The sequence below is a fragment of the Grampus griseus genome (assembly GCF_964374135.1).
Source record: "Grampus griseus genome assembly, chromosome: X".
Classification (NCBI taxonomy): Eukaryota; Metazoa; Chordata; class Mammalia; order Artiodactyla; family Delphinidae; genus Grampus; species Grampus griseus.
This window is the reverse complement of record NC_138999.1, coordinates 105973168-105996338: the sequence shown is the minus strand read 5'-3', so window position 1 is coordinate 105996338 and position 23171 is coordinate 105973168. Positions and strand designations below refer to the sequence as shown.

General features: G+C 34.0%; 1 protein-coding gene across 6 annotated transcripts in view; it reads right to left on the bottom strand.

The window, feature by feature from the left end:
* STAG2 (STAG2 cohesin complex component) overlaps window positions 1-23171 on the bottom strand; it is a 116159-nt gene that overhangs the window by 10372 nt on the left and 82616 nt on the right. For 4 of the 6 annotated variants that reach the window (XM_082680696.1, XM_082680698.1, XM_082680697.1 and 1 more), the window contains 10 exons: window positions 23075-23155; window positions 20860-20952; window positions 17431-17605; window positions 13290-13429; window positions 11723-11824; window positions 9563-9711; window positions 7810-7938; window positions 3958-4181; window positions 826-1015; window positions 625-735 (listed from right to left, as the gene is read on the bottom strand). In XM_082680696.1, the coding sequence (XP_082536822.1) occupies window positions 625-735; window positions 826-1015; window positions 3958-4181; window positions 7810-7938; window positions 9563-9711; window positions 11723-11824; window positions 13290-13429; window positions 17431-17605; window positions 20860-20952; window positions 23075-23155 (1394 nt within the window). The remainder of the gene's footprint in view (window positions 1-624; window positions 736-825; window positions 1016-3957; window positions 4182-7809; window positions 7939-9562; window positions 9712-11722; window positions 11825-13289; window positions 13430-17430; window positions 17606-20859; window positions 20953-23074; window positions 23156-23171) is intronic. The other 2 variants (XM_082680699.1, XM_082680700.1) reach the window with 2 other exon arrangements.

The following is a 23171-nucleotide window of genomic DNA, read 5'->3' as shown; positions in this document are numbered from 1 at the left end:
CCAGTTGCCAGGGAGTAGGATATGATACTAAAATATAGGCAGGGGCCATATTTAGAAAGATCTTGCATGCCATGAGCTAAGGAGTTTGAACTGTATCTTGCAGGCAATGGGGATCCATGGAAAGGTTTTAAGAAAAAGAGTTACATTATCAGATTTTTATTCTAGAACAGCAATTCTTGATGGCAGTGTGAATGATGGAGTGGTGGTAAGGGGAGTGAGGGAAGGGGTTGGTGAGAGGATAAATGGGAGATTTGAGGGAAGAAAACGAGTTAGAAAGCTAATATAATAGTTCAGGTGAGAGATGAGGGCCTGAACTAAGGTAGGGATCAATTAAGATGTAACAAAACTGAATTTTTAGCTATAGTTCTGTGTACCAAAATAAACAAGGATTCATATTTAAACTTTTCCAACAGATCAACCTATGATCAGTCCTTTAGCTAACTAGTCAATATTTAACTTTAAGTTTTTATTTTCTGTTGGAAAGACCAATTTTTAGTTCCTTGATTATTTCAGCTTAGTTACTCTAGAGAGTTTGCTGAAATCTTTAGATAAGGCACACATTAAAATATGTTAAAATGAATTAGTGAACTTCCTGTACTCAGACAATAAGGCACTCTCACTTACATGGCATGCTGAAGATTAGTTCGCAGTTTAACATAGCTCATTGCTGCTCTCTCCTGCTGTTGCCTTGCTTCCTCTTGTTGTCTTTGAGCTAACATCCATGTTACCTGCGTGCTTCAAGGAGAATTTTATTCTTCTTTTAACTTAACTTTTTTCTATGTAATTAATAAAGTTATAGTACAGAAAATGATCAAATGTACTTACTTATAATCAAGAGGAGTTTGATGATGTTCAGTCTGCATTGGATAGACACTCATGAAACTGTCCTCAGGTCGTAATCTTTTAGGCTCTCTCATAATTGTTGAGGTGAGTTGTGGTGTCTGCATCATAACTGGGGTGTGCAGTGTTTGTTCTCTGCTTAGCCACATACTGTCACTACTACTGCTTTCTTCAGCTGAGAAAGAAAATTAACAGCAATGAAGTTCAGTCACTAATTTTGATTAACCAAGTGTCTGATACAATGTGTTCAGGTCAAAAATCATCTGTTTGCTCTCCACATGCTAGAGCTTGGAACAGAAGGATACAAAGGTATGTAAGGTGCAGTCCCTGCCATGCCCTTATAGCCTAGTTGTGGAAAAAGAAAACACAGGCAATTATAACACAGTGTGGTAAGTGCTAAAACAGACGGAAGCACAGGTAGAATGAGAACAATGAGAGGGATCAGAGCCAGCTACTCAGAAGTTACTTCTGACTAGAGTAGATACTGTGTGGACTGTGAAGTGTCCTAGGCAGGGGGGAGGACATAAGCAAAAGCACCGAGGCATGAAACAATGACTGAACCATACTAATTTACTGATATTCAGCAATTTTTGACCTGCAAAAATAGTAATTTCATATGGTTCAAACTAAGAGTTTAGTACTCCTGGAGTAGACGGCAAAAGGTAAGGCTGAATAAAGAGGCAGGTATCAATTTATGCAAAGTCTTATAAGCTGTGCTAAGGTGACAGGGAAGCAATGTGGTAGTTACATGTTTTAGACAAAGTATGTAGTGGTAGTGTAGAGGGTGGACTTAAGAATATGAAGACTAGTCAGAATGGCCATCATCAAAAAATCTAGAAACAATAAATGCTGGAGAGGGTGTGGAGAAAAGGGAACACTCTTGCACTGCTGGTGGGAATGTGAATTGGTTCAGCCACTATGGAGAACAGTATGGAGGTTCCTTAAAAAACTACAAATAGAACTACCATATGACCCAGCAATCCCACTACTGGGCATATACCCTGAGAAAACCGAAATTCAAAAAGAGTCATGTACCAAAATCTTCACTGCACCTCTATTTACAATAGCCCGGAGATGGAAACAACCTAAGTGCCCATCATCGGATGAATGGATAAAGAAGATGTGGCACATATATACAATGGAATATTACTCAGCCATAAAAAGAAACGAAATTGAGCTATTTGTAATGAGGTGGATAGACCTAGAGTCTGTCATACAGAGTGAAGTAAGTCAGAAAGAGAAAGACAAATATCGTATGCTAACACATATATATGGAATTTAAGAAGAAAAAAAATGTCATGAAGAACCTAGGGGTAAGACAGGAATAAAGACACAGACCTACTGGAGAACGGACTTGAGGATATGGGGAGGGGGAAGGGTGAGCTGTGACAGGGAAAGAGAGAGTCATGGACATACACACACTCACAAACGTAAGGTAGATAGCTAGTGGGAAGCAGCCGCATGGCACAGGGATATCGGCTCGGTGCTTTGTGACTGCCTGGAGGGGTGGGATAGGGAGGGTGACGCAAGAGGGAAGAGATATGGGAACATATGTATATGTATAACTGATTCACTTTGTTATAAAGCAGAAACTAACACACCATTGTAAAGCAATTATACCCCAATAAAGATGTTAAAAAAAAAAAGAATATGAAGACTAGTAAGCAAACAGGCCACTTAGGAGGTTAACTGTGTAGACCAGGTGAGTTAGAGGTTCAGAACGCTTTAAAATTTATAGTGGCATGCAGGGAATACATCTTTTAATTTGATAACTTTTCTATTTAAAAAAAGGAAATTTTATTTTAACTTGCTATCAAGCCCTAACTATTTTAACTGGTCAGGGACACTGTAAGAGAGATTTCTCCACAGACTGGGATGTTGGGACTATATGACCAATCAAGTCCAAATCTAAGTTACAAGTTTAAGTTATAAGTTATGAGTTTATGCATTTATATTATTGGACAAAAAGTACTAAAACCATTAATCCATGTGGCAATTTAACAATATGGCCCCTAAAAAAATAAATAAAATTAAAATATGGCCCCCAAATCTTTGACACTCCTCACATTAACAGGTGGGGGATGATGTCCCATTCCTTTGAACCTGTGCCCTGTGATTGCTTGGTCCATAGAATATGATGGAAATTATGCTATGCCAATTCCTGGCCTTAAGAAAATGGCAGCTTCCAGAGTTCTTGTCTCTTGAGACACTTGCTCTTGGAGCCCAGTCACATGCTGTGAGAAAGCCAAATAGCCACATGGAAAGGACATGTGTAAGGTGGTCCTGGCAGACAATCCCACTGAGGTCCCAGCTGACAGCCAGTATCAGATACATCTGTAAGTGAAGATGCCTCCGTATGATTCCAGTCACTAGCCTTTGAGTATTCCTAGCGGAAGCACCAGACATCATGTCCCTGCTATGTCATAAGTTTTGGGGGTAGTTTATTACTCAGGAATAATAGCTGCAGCAAATTTTGGCAACTATGCTAATTTGTTTAAAGTTTCCTAAGGAGAGGAAAAAAGTCCCCAGACCCATTTTGAACCAACCCTGGAGTACTAAGAGTCCAAGAGATTCAAGTGTCATAATGTATTCTTAACCCTAAGATTATAGACAGCAACTTGTATTTCTGTCAAGTTCTTTATGATTAATACTCTTCTTCATAGAAATTCAAAAGTTGGGACCTCTCTGAATCTGTTGTACCACTTAAACTAGATGATTTTATCTCTTAGGTAATGATTAGCTCTAAAATATTGAGTCCATATCCCTATACATAGAGTATAGTGCAGTGATTTAAAAGCAGGTCCTCTAGAGTGAGACTGCCTGGCTCTGCTACTTAATATTGGTGTGACCTTAGGTAAAAGTTACTTAACTTCTCTGTACCAGCTTTCACATTTGAAAAATGAGTATGTACCTAAAGAGTTGTAAGAACTGAATTTATGTATCTAAAATGTTTAGAACAGTACATTTACACATAATTGGAGGACACATTGTTCAAGATATTATTTAACAACACATACCTCAAATTTAAAAATAAGGTGACCCTTAATGACAATTCAGTCATTAAGGTTTACGGTAAACATAAAGGACAAATATAAAGAGAATAAACTATATTCTTACTGAGTGCGAGCTGCATGCCTTCAACCACTTTCCGTTTTCCCGTAGATGGCTTTGATTTTTTACTCCGCACGGTTGACCCCCGACTGCTGATTCCACTAATGACTGACATGGTGTCATCATCACCACCAGCTAGCAAAGAATTTCGGTATGACATCAGTGGAAGCCACACATCTTCTCTTCGGAGGGACATCTGAAAGGTCATGAACTTTTCCAAGTAAACATACCTTGAAAAGGAGTAGAAACCATTAGCTTTGATACATTAAATTGACATAGCTTTTTTTTTTTTTTTTTTGCTTTTTGCTTATTCCTATAGGCTCACACACTACAACGGAACATACAATGATTTAATGAGTTAAATAAAAAGTAAATTAGAATGAAAATAGTGGTTGATGGGTCTACATTTCCTCAAAGCATACAGTAACAACCGAAGGATTATTAGCGTTCTTTCTCGAGAAGTCTCTGTTTTATCCTAACATTTACAAGTCCTCTGTTAGAAGAACCTGAGTCATATTCCCGGAAAGAGGATCGGATTTAAAAATTACACAACTTGGGTTCTAGTCCCAGTTCTACCAACCCGTAGCTGTGTGAGCATAGGCATATTACTTCACTACTCAATCTAAGCCTCATCAGTACACTAATGAACAATTTTGTCTCTATCAAGATTCTCACATTAAATGAAATAATTCATAGCATTTCAGCTTATTATTTGTTGAGCATCTATGTCCCAGGCAATGGGGATAGATACAAAGGTCAATCAGATATGGTCCCTACCTGCACAATATTTTCAGCCTGATGGAAGTCATACATCTACCCTTGGATTCAAGTATCACAAGGATTTTATGACGTATATAATATAGCAATCAAAAATCAACTAACATTTGTGTGACTACTGTGTGCTACGCATTTTCCTCTTGGGGTCTTTAACTTTACTCTTACAGTCTTGTGAGGGAGACATTCTCCCCATTTGACAGATAAGGAGAGAAAGGATAAGAAAAGTTAAGTAATATAACCATGGTCATAAAAATGAGAAAGCAGTATAACCATGATTCAAATCCCAGGCTTCTGACACTAAGAGTTCAGTGCTTTATTGTGTAAATTATGCTTCACACAAGTTTCATCAACTAACTGTAAAGTGCAAACCAAATTTTGCTGTCATAATAATGGTTAATTTGAATCAGTTCAGAACTACCAGTTTTGAACACCATAAGAGAAAGGGCAGGAGAGATGAGTTACAAACATACTGCTTAGTGTTAGTTGTATATATTGTAAATATATTTCAGCTACACACAGTAGTACAGTACTCATCAAAGTGTGGTCTGGAAGTTGGCTATTAGTCTGAGAACTTACCAGCCTGACACAAGATGTGCAGTCTGAGACACAATATACTCACTAGTTGAGAGATTTACAACTATGTATCCACCACAAAGCTTAATAGAACATTCCAGATAAGTAGCCCTCCCTGATGCTAGTTCCCTTTGTCCTCTTTCCAGCCACAGAGGTTGCCATTAACCTGAACTTGCTATTTTTTGTCCCCATTTGTAATGTTTTAACACCTATTTGTCTGTAAACATCATAGCACAATTTTGTACTTAGCTTTTTGCACTCAACATTATAATTTTAAAATCTAACCATTTTGGAAGAGTGACGTCAGCTAACACTATAGTGGCAATCATTTTCCAATAATGTAAGTGTATCAAATCAACATGTTGTACACCTCAAACTTACACAGTATTATATGTCAACTATATCTCAATGAAGTCAGAAAAAAAATTTTTTAAGATGAACGAGATCTGAGGGTCTAATGTATAACATGGTGGCTACAGTTGATGATACTGTGTACTTAAATAATACCATATAATTGAAATTTGCTAAAAGACTAGAGCTTAAGTGTTCTGATCAAAAAAATGGTAAATATGTGATATGATAAATACGTTAATTAACTTGATTATGGGAATCCTTCCACAATGTATATGAAATCATCATGTTGTACACTTTAAATATATTACAATTTTATGTGTCAATTATAGCTCAATAAACTTGAAAAAATTTAAGATTTTAAAAGTAGATCAATTGGATTGTGTGAATCTTATTTCAATCCCAATTCAATCAAATAAAAGTCATTGATGACATCTGATACTAGAAATTTGAACAATTAAATGGATTTTTAATAAAATTAAGGAATTGTGTTTACTTTTAAAAATCTAACCATTTTGACCACTGTATAGTATTCCATTGTATATTAATCAATTGATACCATTTTCTAGCTGATAGATGCTCAGTCAGTTTTGAGTTTTTCCCTATTCAAACAATGCAACAGTCAAGTACTTTAATAGTTATCCTTCTACACATGTGTAAGAGTTCCCCTAGGGTATCTACCTATGAATAGAATTACTGGATCATGAGGTAGGGAGAATCTTAAACTTTACTAGACATTGCCAACTGTCTCCAAAGTGGTCTTGTACCAATTTACTCTGCCACCAGCAATGTATAAAAGCCTCTATTGCTCCACATCCTTGGCAATACTTGGCGCTATCCAATGTCTTAAGTTTTGCTAATATGCTAAGTGAGAAATGTTTTTTTATTGTTTTAATTTTTATTTCTCTAATTAATAGTGTCAATGCAATTTTGGGGGGGCGGGGGGCGCACCACACAGCTTGTGGAACCTTAGTCCCCAGACCAGGGATTGAACCCAGACCCTTGGCACTGAAAGCGCGGCATCCTAACCACTGGACCACCAGGTAATTCCTCAATGCAATTTTGAACTGGGATAAATTTATATATAATAAAATGCACAGAAATTAACAGTAAAGTTGGATCAGTTTTGCAAACGAATGCAGCCATGTAACCCATACACCTATCAAGATATGGGACATTCCTATGACCCTACAGAGTACCCTGTATCCCTTTTCCCATTCAGTCTCCCCAACCCCAAGAAGTAACCACTATTGTGATTTCTATCACCGTTCTGTCTGCTTTAGAATTTCATATAATATCTATACAATGATGTTTTTTAAAGACTTTTTTGATGTGGACCATTTTTAAAGTCTTTATGGAACTTGTTACAATACTGCTTCTTTTTTATGTTTTGGTTTTTTGGCCACAAGGCATGTGGGATCTTAGCTCCCCGACCAGGGACTGAACCCGCACCCCCAGCAGTGGAAGGTGAAGTCTTAACCACTGGACCACCAGGGAAGTCCCCAAGATCTATACAATCTTTAAAAGCAAAATACTGGTGGGCTTTCAGAAGACATTACCTATGAGTTATTCATATTCTTCTGTCTTTTTATACCTCAAAGCCCGGGGTTGGGGGGTGGGGGTGGAAGAGATGAAAGAAGATTTTGAGACTTTAATTCCATTTGTTAGGCTCTCTTAGAACATAAGTCATGATTTTAGAAGACCAAACCATAAAAGTATCCTGTTTAAATGGCCTGTTGAGAACAGGACTTGTAGTTAAAGTACAAAGATAAAAGAGGGGGACTTCTACTTTCCAGTGTAGTCATGGCTCAGGACACAGACTAAGGTGCTCCTGATGGATCAGCGATATCATTATTTGTTAAATGCTCCTTCATTAGTTAGGCTGAGCCAAGAACTCAAATAGGAATACACAAAGCATTCCAGTTACACCTCTAAAGCCTCAACTACACTGTAAGGGGAACTCACAGAATTAAAATGGAGTATTATGCATAAAACAGTTATAATCCTTAAATTATAAAATTTCTGAAGTATAAAGTTCTTTGTGCATTAATGCAATCCTACAAATCTAATCTAATCTGAGAGGGAAACCAAGTATAACAATTAATCTTTAAGAATTCCAAAACAAAATTAAATAGAGTATTTCTAACAAATACATACACTGTTCTTTTGTCTTGTCGAAGTAGTTTAGAAGAAAATTCACTGAGAATATCAAGAAATGCCAAATTTAAAGGTGGATGGCTCTCTCCTTGTGGATTAGGCTCCTTAAAAGCAAATTCTATGCCATCTCTGCAACAAAAACAACAAAAAAAGACAAATATTTAAAGGACTACAATACAAAATTGAATAACTTAGGGAATTTCTCTATACTTCATCCCACTACTAAGATGTTTCCTTTGTCATGCATTTAATCTGAGGAATAGAGAGAATAAGGAGGCTACAGTGCGAGAATGAGCAAATATATTTACATTTTATGCCACTTTTACTTTGTTTGTTTTGGTTTTTATTTTTATTTTTTGGCGGGGGGGAGGGGCATGCTGTGCCACGTAGCTTGCAGGATCTTAGTTCCCTGACCAGGGACTGAACCCTTGCCCCAGCAGTGAAAGCGCCAAGTCCTAACCACTGGACCGCCAGGGAACTCCCAACTGTTACTTTCTTTAAAACAAAACAGACACACACATACACACACCAGCTGGTCTTTATTTAAAATGTGGTTTGGTATATCTACATTCTCTCCTCAGTTCTCTTTTCCATAGAAAATAACCCAAATCCTTTCACATAATGATCAGTACATTTTCTGTATTTTTCAAGACACAAAGGAGATCAACTATAACACATAGGATCAACTTAAAAATAATGATTCAAGACTATCTGTAATGACCCACTTAAGAGTAAAGTTTAAAAATTAAACTCCACTCAAGGCCCAGTTTATATTTATTTAACAATAAATACCTCTATTAATCAAGACAACTACCCAACATTATATATATATATATATATATATATATATATATATATGAAGTAAATAATATATTACTTCTCAAAATAATTACTACATGTGTGGTCCTTAAATATTACCTAAAATTCTCATCCATAGTATTAAAAGGCATAAAAAGAAAATTGAGACTTTTAGAGCAAAGTGAAAAGGAGAGAGTAAATTAAAGTTGAGGAAGGTATAGGACTAACAAAGAGCAGAACAATTTCTGAAGGAAGACATTTAACACTTCATAATTAAGTAAGCAACAGGAATTTTAAAAAGACACAAAACAGAGAGCTTTCAATGAAACAGAGCCCAAGTCTCTTGATTTTTCCAAAGGCAAGGCTCTTTATCCACAATAAAGACATAAAGGGTATTAATAACCACATGTTGGTTATGTTAGAGCTCTAAAATATACTTAAAAGTATAATTGATCACTAAATTACATGCCTAAAATAAAATGAGATGATTTCCAATTTTGATAAGGCAAAGAAAACATGCAGACAAAATAAAGATTGTGGCTCAAAACAAGAGAAAAGGTCACTGCAAAATAGAGAACAGAACCAGAAACAAAAAACTTGAAACAAAGAAATCAAATCTCAAAACATTATCTACCCAGCAAGAGAGATTATGACAAAAACTGTTAAAAGAGATTCTATAATACCTGATGAATATATGTTGCTTTTCTTCACGTAATTTATAAAGATTTTGTATGGTTTTAATTAAAGCAAAGACGTTTCTATAAAAGGTGTTTTAGTCCCAATTCATGTGTTAACAGAGATAGCACTATAACTGGTTCTTAAGAAAGGAGACATGCCACAGATTTGTAAACAAGTAATAAAGCATCAATTGAACTTGGTTATTCTAAACAAAAGAGCAAGATACAAAAAAACTTCATGATTAACAAACAAGCTGAATAAAATATTTGGAAATTACTTGTGTAGCATAGCAATGGCCTCTCTCGTTTTCAATTGATCGAGTCCAAAAGTTAAAGCAAAACGTCGAGCAAGTTCTTTTATGCCGCTGAATGTTGAGGATGACCTATCAAAATTATAGCCATTTTCCTGTATCATTTCATTAAAAAGCTGTTTGGAAAGAAAGAAAGCATGTTAAAGTTTTTTAATAACTATGGATTATTAACATCTAATTTTAAAATACTACATTTTATATTTAAAATATACTTGATGTTCTATAAATAAGGCATTGTACTTCATTCTATAACATGGATTTTTAAAAACATGATACAAATGACCAAAATTGTAGCACTTCATATATTCAGACTAGAGGTAGTTACTGACATTAGAAACTCCTTAGATTAGTTACAACAGAATTCTTTTCTGCCGGTATTAATTGGATATTAAAATAGCATATAAAAATATAAAGAAAAAGGAAACCAACTAACAACTATGTTCTTATTGACATTTAAATGATGGATCTTCACATCAAGAACTTTCATCATAAAGTTAGCAAAACAAAATACAATCTTTCAATTATCAAGCTGCCAAGATTTTAAAAAGATAATGGCTACTACTTAAGAATACAGTGCAATGGGCACTGATCTGCTGGGAACATAAACTGAGAAAACCTTTCTACAGAGCAATCTGGCAATGTGTAGTGAAAGCTTTAGAATTTTCATGCCCTCTGAGTAAGCAATTGTTATTATCAGACTTTATCCAAAAGGAATGATAACAGTAATATCTGTATACAATACGTAAGTACAAAAATGTTTGTCTTAGTGCTATTTATAATGGCAAGAATTGTAAAAAAACCTCAACATCAAACGAGAAGAGATCTTGGTTAAATTATAGTCCCTCTATAAAATGGAATACTACACAGTCATTAAAAATGCAGAGGAAAGTATTTAATGGCATGAAAGTGTTCAGGATTTATTAATATGAAAAATTCAGCATTTCAAGACAATGTGCAATATGATTTTTTATGTTTGTAAAATAAGATTTCACATAGGCATAAAAAAGATTAGGAAGTTAAAAATTAAAACACTGTTAAGTGAAAAAAATTAAAGATAAGTTGTATTTTTTCTAGTTTTCCTATAATATTTTCTAAACTTTCTACAGCAAACAGCTATTATTTTACACCAAAAGTTATTTAAATGCTGCCTTTAAAACCTTTTAAATTCTATTAATTTTAATAAAGAATATCAAAATATGCAAATGAAATTAAGAACTTTCATACCTAGATCTCTAAAAAGCAAGAAAGTTTATCAAAGTGAAATGGGTTGGGTTATGTTCTGCATGCATTTGGTCTCTACAGACAAAAGTATACTAAGCAAATGATTTTTGCCTAATTAAACCTGCCTTGACACTGCCAAAATGAAAATGACTGGTACATTTTGATTATACGGTTGATAAATGCTCATTAAAATACATGTACAAATGTACAAAGAATAAAGTAAAATTCACCTGGAACCTACCAAAGCAAGTTAACCACAGCTAACATTTTGGTGATTATTTTTTCCAAATAGGTACACAGAGATGTGCACAATTTTATAGAGATGCTATACTGCAATCTTTTTTTATTCTCAAACTATATATTGTAGAGATCTTTACGAATTAATGAATACAGATCTACACCAATTTTAAGTGCTACACAGCCACTGCAGAGATATACTACACAATATATTCATCTAATATCCTATTGACAGGCATTTATATTTTCTAATTTCTTGCTATTATAAATAACTTTGCAATGTATAATCTTTTACACTCATTTTTGCAAAGTTATCCTATTACCACTGTGGATGAACTTCCAGAAGTAGAACTGCTGCCTCAAATGGCATACACATTATAAATTTTGACATATATTGCCAAACTACCTGCCAGGAAGGTTGAACCAATATACCTTGCTGTCAGAACCTGTTTCTCCCATACCTTAGGCGGCTATAGGTTTTGCCACTCTTGCCAGTCTCAAAGCAAAAAATGATCTCACTTGCACAATGTCTACTAGTGAGATTGAGTATTTTTCATTTCCACTTTTATGAACTATCTATTGCATCCTTTTCCCAGTTTTCAACTGTTAACTTGAAAACTATTAAGTGCTTATTTTGCTAGCCTAAACCTGGTACTCTTCATGTCTTACCTGTTGCAAACTGAGAATAAGGGTCTTTGCACACTGAATTTTGTCTATCTGCCTTGTTTTACTCATTGTTTCTTTGATGATATCGCCATAGTCATTATAATACTAGAAAAGAAATTTGTACAAATTAGGCCTTTGTCTCTTAAAACTATTGGACAATAAGACTAATTTTAGGTTAGTCACATAAGCATATCACAAGAATGTTATTTGGCTAGAATTATGCCTTCAAAGACACGGAAGAATGTTACTAAAACGTCATTATAATCTTTAAACACATAATCCCTAACATCAGTAAATTCAGAAATATCAGACAGTTAAGATCTAATCACATTAAGCTCCACAGTTGGTTTTAAGGAGGTATATTGTTTAAAAATAATTAAGTTATACAGATTTTCAGAAATAAAACAAAGGACAGAAACAAAGTTCTGTGCTCTTTGTGAACTATTAAGACAATGAATGTAATCAGTTACTTTCATAACTTATTCATTGCTAATGGCATGTAGTTCATGAGCAGTTTCCAAATTTATTGATTTGGCTTATAGAAACTAACAGCCTGTTAACAACATTTAAAAGAAAATTTACTGTATGTGGCATTTACATTACACACTGCACAGGAATTTTTTTTCTAATTTAAGATCTTGTTTCAAAATGCATACATTAACAACTACCAGAGATAACAGGATAACCATGCTCCTATATGACTAACAAAATTGACTTTAATTTAGAATACCTAAGTCTAAAAGTTTAAAATTTGCAAAATGACTTCAAAAACAACCTTAGTTAAAAAAAAAAATCTAACAAGTATCAGGCCAAATAACTTAAGTTCCAAAGTACTTTATTAATGGTTCTATCATATAGGAAAGTATTCTGAAGAGAGAATTAATTAGGTTTTGATAAATGTATTACATGTTTTATCCTGTAAAAGCAAAAGCTTAAAAAATGTTTACATTTATAATTAGATTTTACTTGAAAAAGGATTACAGAAAAATCATCACACCGTATTTAGTCACATTCTGTTAGTACAATCAACAATATCCTTTCTACTACTACTTACAAGTTAAAGAATCTCACACATATTTATGACAATTTGTGAATAACCCACTGTGACTCAAATCAGATTTTCAGAGCTTAAGGAACCTTAGCTACCACAGTGGAACAGATGAAGAAACACAGGACACAAAAGGTACTGAATTACTCAAGGTCACAAGCTGCATAGTAACCAAGCCAAAACTGTATTATCTAGTTCTCTGACTCCTAAACACTTTTTTATGTTACATCAAGCAGGGGAGGGACACCATCCTGTTGTTTTAAACTAAATCACAAAAGCAATTTCTATTAGTGACAGTTAACCTAAGACAAGCTGTTTGCAATATTCCAAACACAAATGAACTCAATAAACCCAAAATGTCCATTAATGGAGGATCAGAGGTATGAGAAAATTTACTGAAAATGTTAAATATTTTAAGAGATTTCTTTTACACTAGAAAAGTAATTTACTATTAAAAAATTCAATGGCAACCAAACATAAAAGCAACATAAAAATATCTCGCTATCCATTTTTCAACTTTACCTTCATATACTGCTTAAAGATATCTGCAGCTGTATTCATCTCCACCACAGTATATACAATTAGCTTACAAAACGCTGCAAGTAAATTTCTCCTTTTGTGCAGAGCTTCAATTTTACTGGCTTCATCTTCCTGCTGACCATCTGGGGAAAAAGGTTTCCAACATTAAGCCATCTGTATTTTACTTCAACCGTGTGTGTGTGTGTGTGTGTGCGCGCGCGCGCGCGCGTGCATGTGTATGTGCATGCGTGTGTGTCTGTGTGTGTGTATCAAATTCAATATAAAACATCTTTATTTTGGAGAATTTGAAAAATAAGGGAAAAACATTTAAATAAAATAAAAATTATAATCACTCAATATCTTCATGAATGACCAGCCCATTTATTCCAATACACAAAATTTTTGTGACGTCAAATCAGAAGGCTGTTTAGTGAACATGGAACAGGAACAAGTGGAGTGAGTGAGAGGAACTGATGTTTAGTGAAATCAGGCTAAGCTTGCCTAACACATTAATCTACTTCCCTAGCAGGATAGTTTGCCGATGAGACCTGCATATTCAGTATCTGTTGGGTAAGGCTCTTTCTTCCCTAGGGGCAGACAACCTCAGAGATTCTGTTATTCCTTCTAAAGATGACCCCACTCAACCTCAAACCCAACTTTTATTGACAGATACTTTCTTTATACATATTACAGATATTCAGTTAGACTGGCCTAGAAACCATTCTGTCTTTTTAAGGTAACTTCACATATATCTGCTCTGATCCATTATGTGAGATCTTGATATTCAGTTATCAAAGGGACAAAATTATTTCCAAATTCATAGCTGAGAAAGCCGGATTACAGCCTCCAAGTACTGCCAAAGGATTTTCAAATTATTTGATACTGTGCATAAAATTGTAACGAAGCCTTTTACATAAAAAGCTATGCAAAGAATTTTCCTCTTGACAAATTTTACAAATGAAATTGCTTACATAAAAAATACTGTGTATAAAATAAGAACTCTTTTAAAACAAGTATTTATTTTACCCTGACTCTGATAATCCTTGATAACTGCTAGTAAATAAAAACCAAATTTTAAGAATAGGAGTTTGTTTAAGACAGACCATCCGAAAGTTTCTGTTATCAAAAGTGCCTATTCCAGAATGCCAAAGTCATTTGCTTAGAAACCTAAAACGTACTGTTCATTCTTTTAAAAGAGTACACTGAACATACAAGCTAACTTTTTCTTAATGACTCTGTGATTATAATGGATTTCTATACAATATTGTTTCCAATCATTGTTTGGTACTGTTCTCAGGAACTAGAGGGACACAGACTTATTCCCCCTACAGACTAAGTTACCCAGATATTAAAGTTTTTTGAGCCCTGATTTTTAGGTTTCTTATCAAAAATTAGCCACCTTTTTCTCTTGTGGGGATTAAAGAATGTTACAGAAGTGTCTAACACACTGGGCCTTTAATAAATGTCAGTTGCCATTATTATTATGTGTTGCCAGTGCCTCTAGAAGCATTCCCTATTTTATTCTCCCCTTCTAGTCTGATGTGGGCTAACAAATCAAATAACCATGGGTCTACAATACCAGGGGTTAGATGAGTATGAAAAGCAATGGAAACTATCATATGTTGCTGGTGGGAGGATAAAAGAATAAAACGACTTTGGAGAATAATCTGGCAACTTGTGGTCAACTTTAAGATATACATAGACTACATAATCTAGCAATGCCACTCTTAGGTATACAGGCACACCTCGGAGATATTGCAGGTTTGATTAGACCACCGCAATAAAGGGAATACTACAATGAGTCACATGAATTTTTTGGTTTCCCAGTTCATATAAAAGTTATGTTTACACTATACTATAGTCTTACTAAGTGTGCAATAGCATTATGTCTAAAAACATGTACATACGTTAAACATTTCATTGCTAAAAAATGCTAATCATCTAAACTTTCATGCGAGTTGTAGTAGTAACATCAAAGATCACAGATCACCATGACAAATATTATAATAATGGAAAAGTTTGAAATGTTGCAAGAATTACCCAAAAAAAGACACAGAAACATGAAGAGAACAAATGCTGTTGGAAAAATGGCACCCATAGACATGTGTGATGAAGGGTTGTCACAAACCTTCAATTTATTAAAATACACAGTATCTACGAAGTGCAATAAAAGGAGGTATGCCTGTACACTAGAAAAGCATTTGCACATGTGCTCAAGGAGATAAGTATAAGAACATTTTTGTAACACTATTTATAATAGGAGAAAAGATGGAAACCTAAATGTTCATCAATATGAAAATGGATAAAGTGTGGTTAATTCATATCACATAGTATTCAGCAGTCAGGATGAATAAGCTATAATCACATGTCAATACTGACAAATTTCACAAATAATGTTAACTCAAAAAAGCAAATTGAAAAATAAAATGTTCAACATGATACCATTTATGTGGAAGCTAGCAACAGAAAATAAACTATATATTGTTAAAAGATACATAAATTCCCAGTAAAATAAAATTAAAATGCAAAGGCATGATAAACAGCAAATTCAGGATAGCAGTTATCTCTAGGGAAAAAGAATAATGGGATGGGGAGGGATACAAACAAGGGCTTCTTTTGTATCTATTCCTTTAAAAAACAAATATGAAACAAACAGAGCAAAATTTGACAAATGCTGGTGGTTGGTATATACAAGTGTGTTACATTTTATTCTTTTCCATAGAATTGGAATACATTTCATTTTTAAAGTGGAAATAGAAAAACACGAAGTCCAAGGAGGTAAGACAAAGTGTAATTCCAGGAAGCTCCCAGAAAATTTAGGAGTATTGGCAAGCTTATTCTCATTCCTATTTCCTATGATCTAAATGAAGTTGAGGTAGTCCCCAACTAACAAAAGGGTTATAGACCAAAACCAATTTTGTATCAGTGTTGGGAATATAACTATGTTTTCCTATAGAAGTTTTAAAAACTCCTACTCATCTTTTAGGATCCATTTCTGATGTTAGCTTATTTCAGTGGTGTTCTGACTCCTACAGAACAGTTATAACTTCCTCTACATGCCCACAACACTTTGTACCTACCTCTATTATTTGTCAGATTACATTATAATTACTTGTTTTTAGATATGTCTTTTCCACTTGAATTGAATTCTTAAAGGAAAAGACCCTGTCTCATTTTTTTGATATTCATAGCATCTAGTATACTGCCTGCTGCCCAATAAATGTCAAATGAATGTTAAAAATAAAGTGTAACTAAACCAACAGCTGAAAGTGAATGGTGGAAAATTCTAAGTATATAAACTTTAGTACATGGATTTTGATATCTGTTTTGGCTACTTAGGTTTCTCAATTCTGTTCTGGTTAAGTTTCTAATACTTGAGAACAAAGCTCTCTATTGATAAAAAATAAGCTACAAGCCATGTCTAGAATTATATATAGTTAAAAGCTTTGCAGTGATGTGTCAAGTTTATGTATGGACATACACATACTGATGTTATATATCCTTCAAGTTTAACTTCAAATTGGAAAAAAAAAAACCCAGAAGAAGTCACCAAATACTATCTGTTTTTCCACGATTTCTTGTTCAAGTAAGGCATCTGTGTATGCAATTAGGGTGCGAAGAGTAACTTAACACTAGGCAACGTTGGTTTGATTATTTACCTGTAACATTCTGTACTGCCCCAGACTTTTACAGAAAAATTATGCTATGAAAGTATACAACAAAAAGGTCATTTAAAGAAACACTTTATTCTGCTCTAATTACTTGAATATTGGTATTACCAATGATTAAGGGGAAAGAGAAGTAAATTTTGTTGAGTACCTACCTACTACATGCCCAGGCACTACACTAGTCACTTTGCTCAATTTAATTAACTTGTACAGTTCTGTAAGGTAGCTACAAATTAGAAAAACAAGCTCACAACTAGTGAGAAACAAAGATTTGATTCCAAAGCCTATGCTCTGTGATACCACATTGTCTTTACAATGTTACAAGCAATGAACACAAATTGCACTGGAAAATGTACCTGTGTTTCATGTTTTAAGAATAAAATATCAAACAGTAGTGTAACACTTTACATTGCTGTTAATTAAATTTGATTTATAGTAGACACACAGATTTAACAAAAAGATGGCAATAAAATTACCTGCACTGTTATTGTCATCATCCTGTTCAATGAAGACATGATCCAGAATAAAGCTGAGCAACTCAGACTGCAATGAAGAATCAGGGGTGTAAACTAATGGCTCTAACATGTCACGCCCTCCTGACATAATCTGATGGCTGAAGATCATCAAAATATCACATAGAATAGTGAAGGCCTAGTATAAAAATAAAAAAAAAAATAAAAAAAAAGGATAGCATGCCATAAACCAAAGTTTCTCACGAACTGCCACAAGTAACTTACATATTTAATGTGGAAATAAAATCCAACTTTCTATATTTGAAACTCATAAGAAAAGCAATGTCTACTATTTTCCTAAGATTTTAAAAGTGAAGAGTGTAATTTTTTCAACAATAACTACTGATATTTGCATTGTGACTTACTAACTGCAAGATAATTTCACAAATATTTTTTAATTTTCAGCAATTTTCTTTTAATTTTTTAAGTGATTTGTACAATATGTTAACATCATCAAAACATGCAATCAAGACTCAATCTCAGGTTTTCTGACTCCAAACCCCACCCTTTACACTATATATACCACAATGTCTCATGGTATACATTCTCAAATATCAAATAATGTATAAACTTGGTACCATTCTTTTCTTCTATGGAAGAAAAACACTTATACCAAGAAGATGAATATCTCCTAGAAGATCTCTTAGAAGAGAGATCACAAAATCTATAGGACTTCTCATTGTCAGTATATGTGATGATTAAGTAAAAAAAACATAACCAAGTGTGGGTCTGCTTACTAATCATCAGGCAAACCTGACAGTATAATAAACATAAGGTTGAAGTGGGACTTCCCTGGTGGTCCAGTGGCTAAGACTCCACGCTCCCAATGCAGGGGGTCTGGGTTCGATCCCTGGTCAGGGAACTAGATCCCACATGTCGCAACTAAGAGTTCGTATGCCACAACTAAAGATCCCACATGCCACAACTAAGACCTGGCACAGCTAAATAAATAAACAAATAAATAAAGCAATAAAGCTGAAGTGTTATATATATATATATATTTTTTTTTGAAGGAGTTATATCTTGAGGAGCTTTATAAAAACTCTGCCATCCAAAAATGGGCAGAAGACCTAAACAGACATTTCTCCAAAGAAGATATAGACTGCCAACAAACACATGAAAGAATGCTCAACATCATTAATCATTAGAGAAATGCAAATCAAAACTACAATGAGATATCATCTCACACCAGTCAGAATGGCCATCATCAAAAAATCTAGAAACAATAAATGCTGGAGAGGGTGTGGAGAAAAGGGAACACTCTTGCACTGCTGGTGGGAATGTAAATTGATACAGCCACTGTGGAGAACAGTATGGAGGTTCCTTAAAAAACTACAAATAGAACTACCATATGACCCAGCAATCCCACTACTGGGCATATACCCTGAGAAAACCAAAATTCAAAAAGAGTCATGTACCAAAATCTTCACTGCAGCTCTATTTACAACAGCCCGGAGATGGAAACAACCTAAGTGCCCATCATCAGATGAATGGATAAAGAAGATGTGGCACATATATACAATGGAATATTACTCAGCCATAAAAAGAAACGAAATTGAGCTATTTGTAATGAGGTGGATAGACCTAGAGTCTGTCATACAGAGTGAAGTAAGTCAGAAAGAGAAAGACAAATACCGTATGCTAACACATATATATGGAATTTAAGAAGAAAAAAAAATGTCATGAAGAACCTAGGGGTAAGACAGGAATAAAGACACAGACCTACTGGAGAACGGACTTGAGGATATGGGGAGGGGGAAGGGTGAGCTGTGACAGGGCGAGAGAGAGTCATGGACATATACACACTAACAAACGTAAGGTAGATAGCTAGTGGGAAGCAGCCGCATGGCACAGGGATATCGGCTCGGTGCTTTGTGACTGCCTGGAGGGGTGGGATAGGGAGGGTGACGCAAGAGGGAAGAGATATGGGAGCATATGTATATGTATAACTGATTCACTTTGTTATAAAGCAGAAACTAACACACCATTGTAAAGCAATTATACCCCAATAAAGATGTTAAAAAAAAACTCTGCCAGGAGTTTTAAATAGAGTCAAACACTGGTAAAAGTAGTCAGAAGGTAACGAAAAAATTTAGTTATTTGTTGGGAAGGGATAAGGAAAATAAATTTTGTGATCACAAAGTCAACAGAAAATTACATTTAATGGAAGACTACTACTAGAAGGACAGATTATAATATAGACCTCAAAGCAGATTTTAATAATAGCTTTGCCTTTTTGGAACTAACCACATTTATTTTTTTCTCTATGCTTTTACCTCTTCTTTTGGTCTCTTCCTCTCATTTTACTACTATAGTAATAATTTATACCTATCAAGATATTTGAGTTTACAAAAGCTTTTGCAACATACACAGTAAGGATGCACAGTGATAAGCGTGGTGACATTTACTAATTAGGTGAACTGACAGGTCTTGTGAGCTAACCAGGACATATTCCTGGAAGCTGTAGGAAGACTAGTACACAGGCTATTTAATGACCAAATAATTAATCTCCAAGGCCTGAACAACAGATTATATATAAAGGAGATTACACACAATAACCCATAAGGAATTATGTGCTAACACTGTAAGAAATACGGAATATTAAGCTGAGTATCTTGGTGGCCTATGAAAATATATCAAGTAATACTTCATGTATTAAGTTTAGATCAGTGTATACTTCACTGAAATCCTATTCTAAGACATTAACTATAAACTCATTTTACTACCTTCTGAAATTTTGTCCCTCTTATCTGAATTGTAGAGAAGAAAATGTCCCAAGTCCTTTATTGTTACAGTTCAAAACTAAATAGGCTCTTGGTCCCAGGATCAGAAGTTATTTTACAGATGGGAAAACTACCCATGGCACCAAGTAACAATGTATTTCCAGACTGAGAAGCTTGGCAGCAATGGAATCAAGAGGGCATACGGGGTGGGAAGGTAACACTCTGAAGACGGAAGTGATTAAAATTTTTATTTCAAAGTCCACATAAGAAAAAATAACTCACACAATCAGGAATGGGCAGGAATGCCAACATCTGATAGTACTCTGAGATAACAAAACCAGATGGACCTTTCCTCCCTGAGGCATATCTGTTATACTTGTTGCTTTCAGGAATAATTTATGTAACTGCATACACCTACTTTGTATATATGGGTCTGTTTACCATGTGTGGCATAAAGAAACAATAACACAGAATAACTGCAATATGCGGGTAATCTATAATGCTCCACATGGAATTAATGTTAATCTATTTTTTGAGCATAGTATATATACAGACAGATACAAGATATTTCTACTTTGCCCAATTTCAGTATTTCTTAAATTTTCTATATTAGTTCAGATATTTATTCAGGGTTGCTTACAAAAGACTGCTATCTATAGTAATTACTAACCTGTTCTTTAACGGTGGTATTCACGTTGGTCAGGTAATGTTGACATATCTGACAGAATACCCTCATCTGTTTCTTTAAACGCAGCAAGTCCTCCTTGAAAAAATTTAACATGAGCATTTTAAAATACTGTATTAAAAACTCATTCAATATTTAAGATATTTTAAATTACATAAAACATCACCATATATTTAACTATGTTAACTCTGCTTGTATATTAGATTTAAAATCTTTATTATTTATCAAAAAGGAAAACAAAAACCACTTTTAAAATCTCAACAAATTGCAGGCTTAAAAACACCAGGTATATTCATGATAATTAGCTGACATCTAAAAATATTGTTTATATCATCTTTAACTCAGCCTTTTTCAATTTCCATTTCTCTGTTCATTCTGTAATACACTTAATTTACTATGTACTTAATATTGTAGGCCTAGTACTTAAAATCCTCAGACTATTAGTACATGCATATCATTAATGAATATATAAATACTGGTGGTGTAGTAAATATATGTTTTCACAAAGCTGAGTGTTAGAATATTCACTCAAAGCCAAATATCACCATATAGAAAAAGCATCTGTATATAAGAATACAATTTTATCAAAAAAAATACCAGGTATATTAACGGATAATATCCTACGTGATCTGGGTCCTTTAGAATGAGAAAACTTATATGACTATATATGGCTATCCATATAAATCCACTACCTCAGAATGCTTAACAAGTAAAGATTTATGTTCCATCCTCACTTTGTAATTTGATGAGTGGCTGACTGATGAATGGAATAAAATAAATGATAAAAAAGGGACAGCATGTTTCATTTTTCATTTGTAGGATAGTGGTTGTGCTTTTTAAAAACAGAGAGGGACCAAAGAAAAATTAGTTTTGTGGTATTACTCCACTTAAGAAAAAAAAATTTTAACCTACACTAAAAGGATGAATCTTTTTTTTCTTTTTCTAAATATTTACATCAGTTAATTTAAAATAGAAAACTACTTTATAAAGATCAGCCACACTAATTTATTTAAGGCATAACCTCTGGCCCGTCTCCTGATACTGGATGCCAAACGATAGAGTATCAGTACATATTTGGTATATACAATAGACAAGTTAAATAAAAACAGGTTTAACTTAGAGATTGATTTGGTGAAGAAAACTCAACCAAGCTTCAGTAGAAATAATTTTTGCATTTAATAACCTTCATTTTTACCCTGTTTCCTCTACTAAAAGTATTACCTTTTTTCCCATGTTAATTTGTAACTCAATGCTTTTGATTTAGGTGAGCAATTATATTTGCTAATACAGTCACTGTTCCTACTGCAAGCTTGATATTGAATTAAACTTTTTGGGTGTCTGACAAAAAGTACACTATTTTAACAACAGTACTACATTGTCTTTTCAAGGTGGAAAACATCCATTTGTAGATATAATTGCATCTTGTGCTTAAAAACCTCAAAAAAATTCTAAAATTATTCTGTGAATTATGCAAAACAAACTGATTATCAAGAGGATTCCTTTTTGAGGAAAATAACTATGAACAGCTAATTCTATAGCTTACAAAAATTACTTAATATTTATAAAAATGTGCCCAAATAATATTTAAGGCAACATCTACTACTACAAGTACGAAGTTTAAGTTTCTAATTTACAAATGAAAAGGCAGTACTGTTTAGTTCAATTACTAAACACATCAAGGATTACCACTACAGATAAAAATCTGAAAGTTCTATGACCTAGTAGCTGGCACATTACACTCAACCAGAAAGTGATTTATCATGAATTTGGAACATCAGTACAGAGATCCTGAGTATGAATAAGGAGATCCCAAAACAATACGAGGCATAAGATCTAGGGACAGGTGGTTTGTAATAATTAATTTATATAACCCAATAGCTGTATCTGTATGTTTCAAAGGCTCTTGGTCATGATTTACAAAATCTGTAGTTCTTTATGTACCCAGTACTTTTGAGAATGATATGGAAATCCATAAATTATGCCACATATAAATGTGATTTTTTAAATTTAGAATCATACCCTAAACAAAACATATTAATGTTCTTTCACTGAATATACAACTACAAATAACTGTTTTTAAAAGTAAACATGCCTAAATAGATTAGAAATAAGCAAGATTTTATTGATATGTCTTATGTTTAAGTTTGCTGAAAAGTTAATTCTATTTAATAAAAAAAGACGCCACTGAACCACCACAAACCTTTGTAGAGCTGCTTTCAGTTATCTTTGCAAGCTGCCAAAGGATTACATAGTGAGTGCATTGCAGTGCGTGAATAACAATCTATAAAAGAACAAAG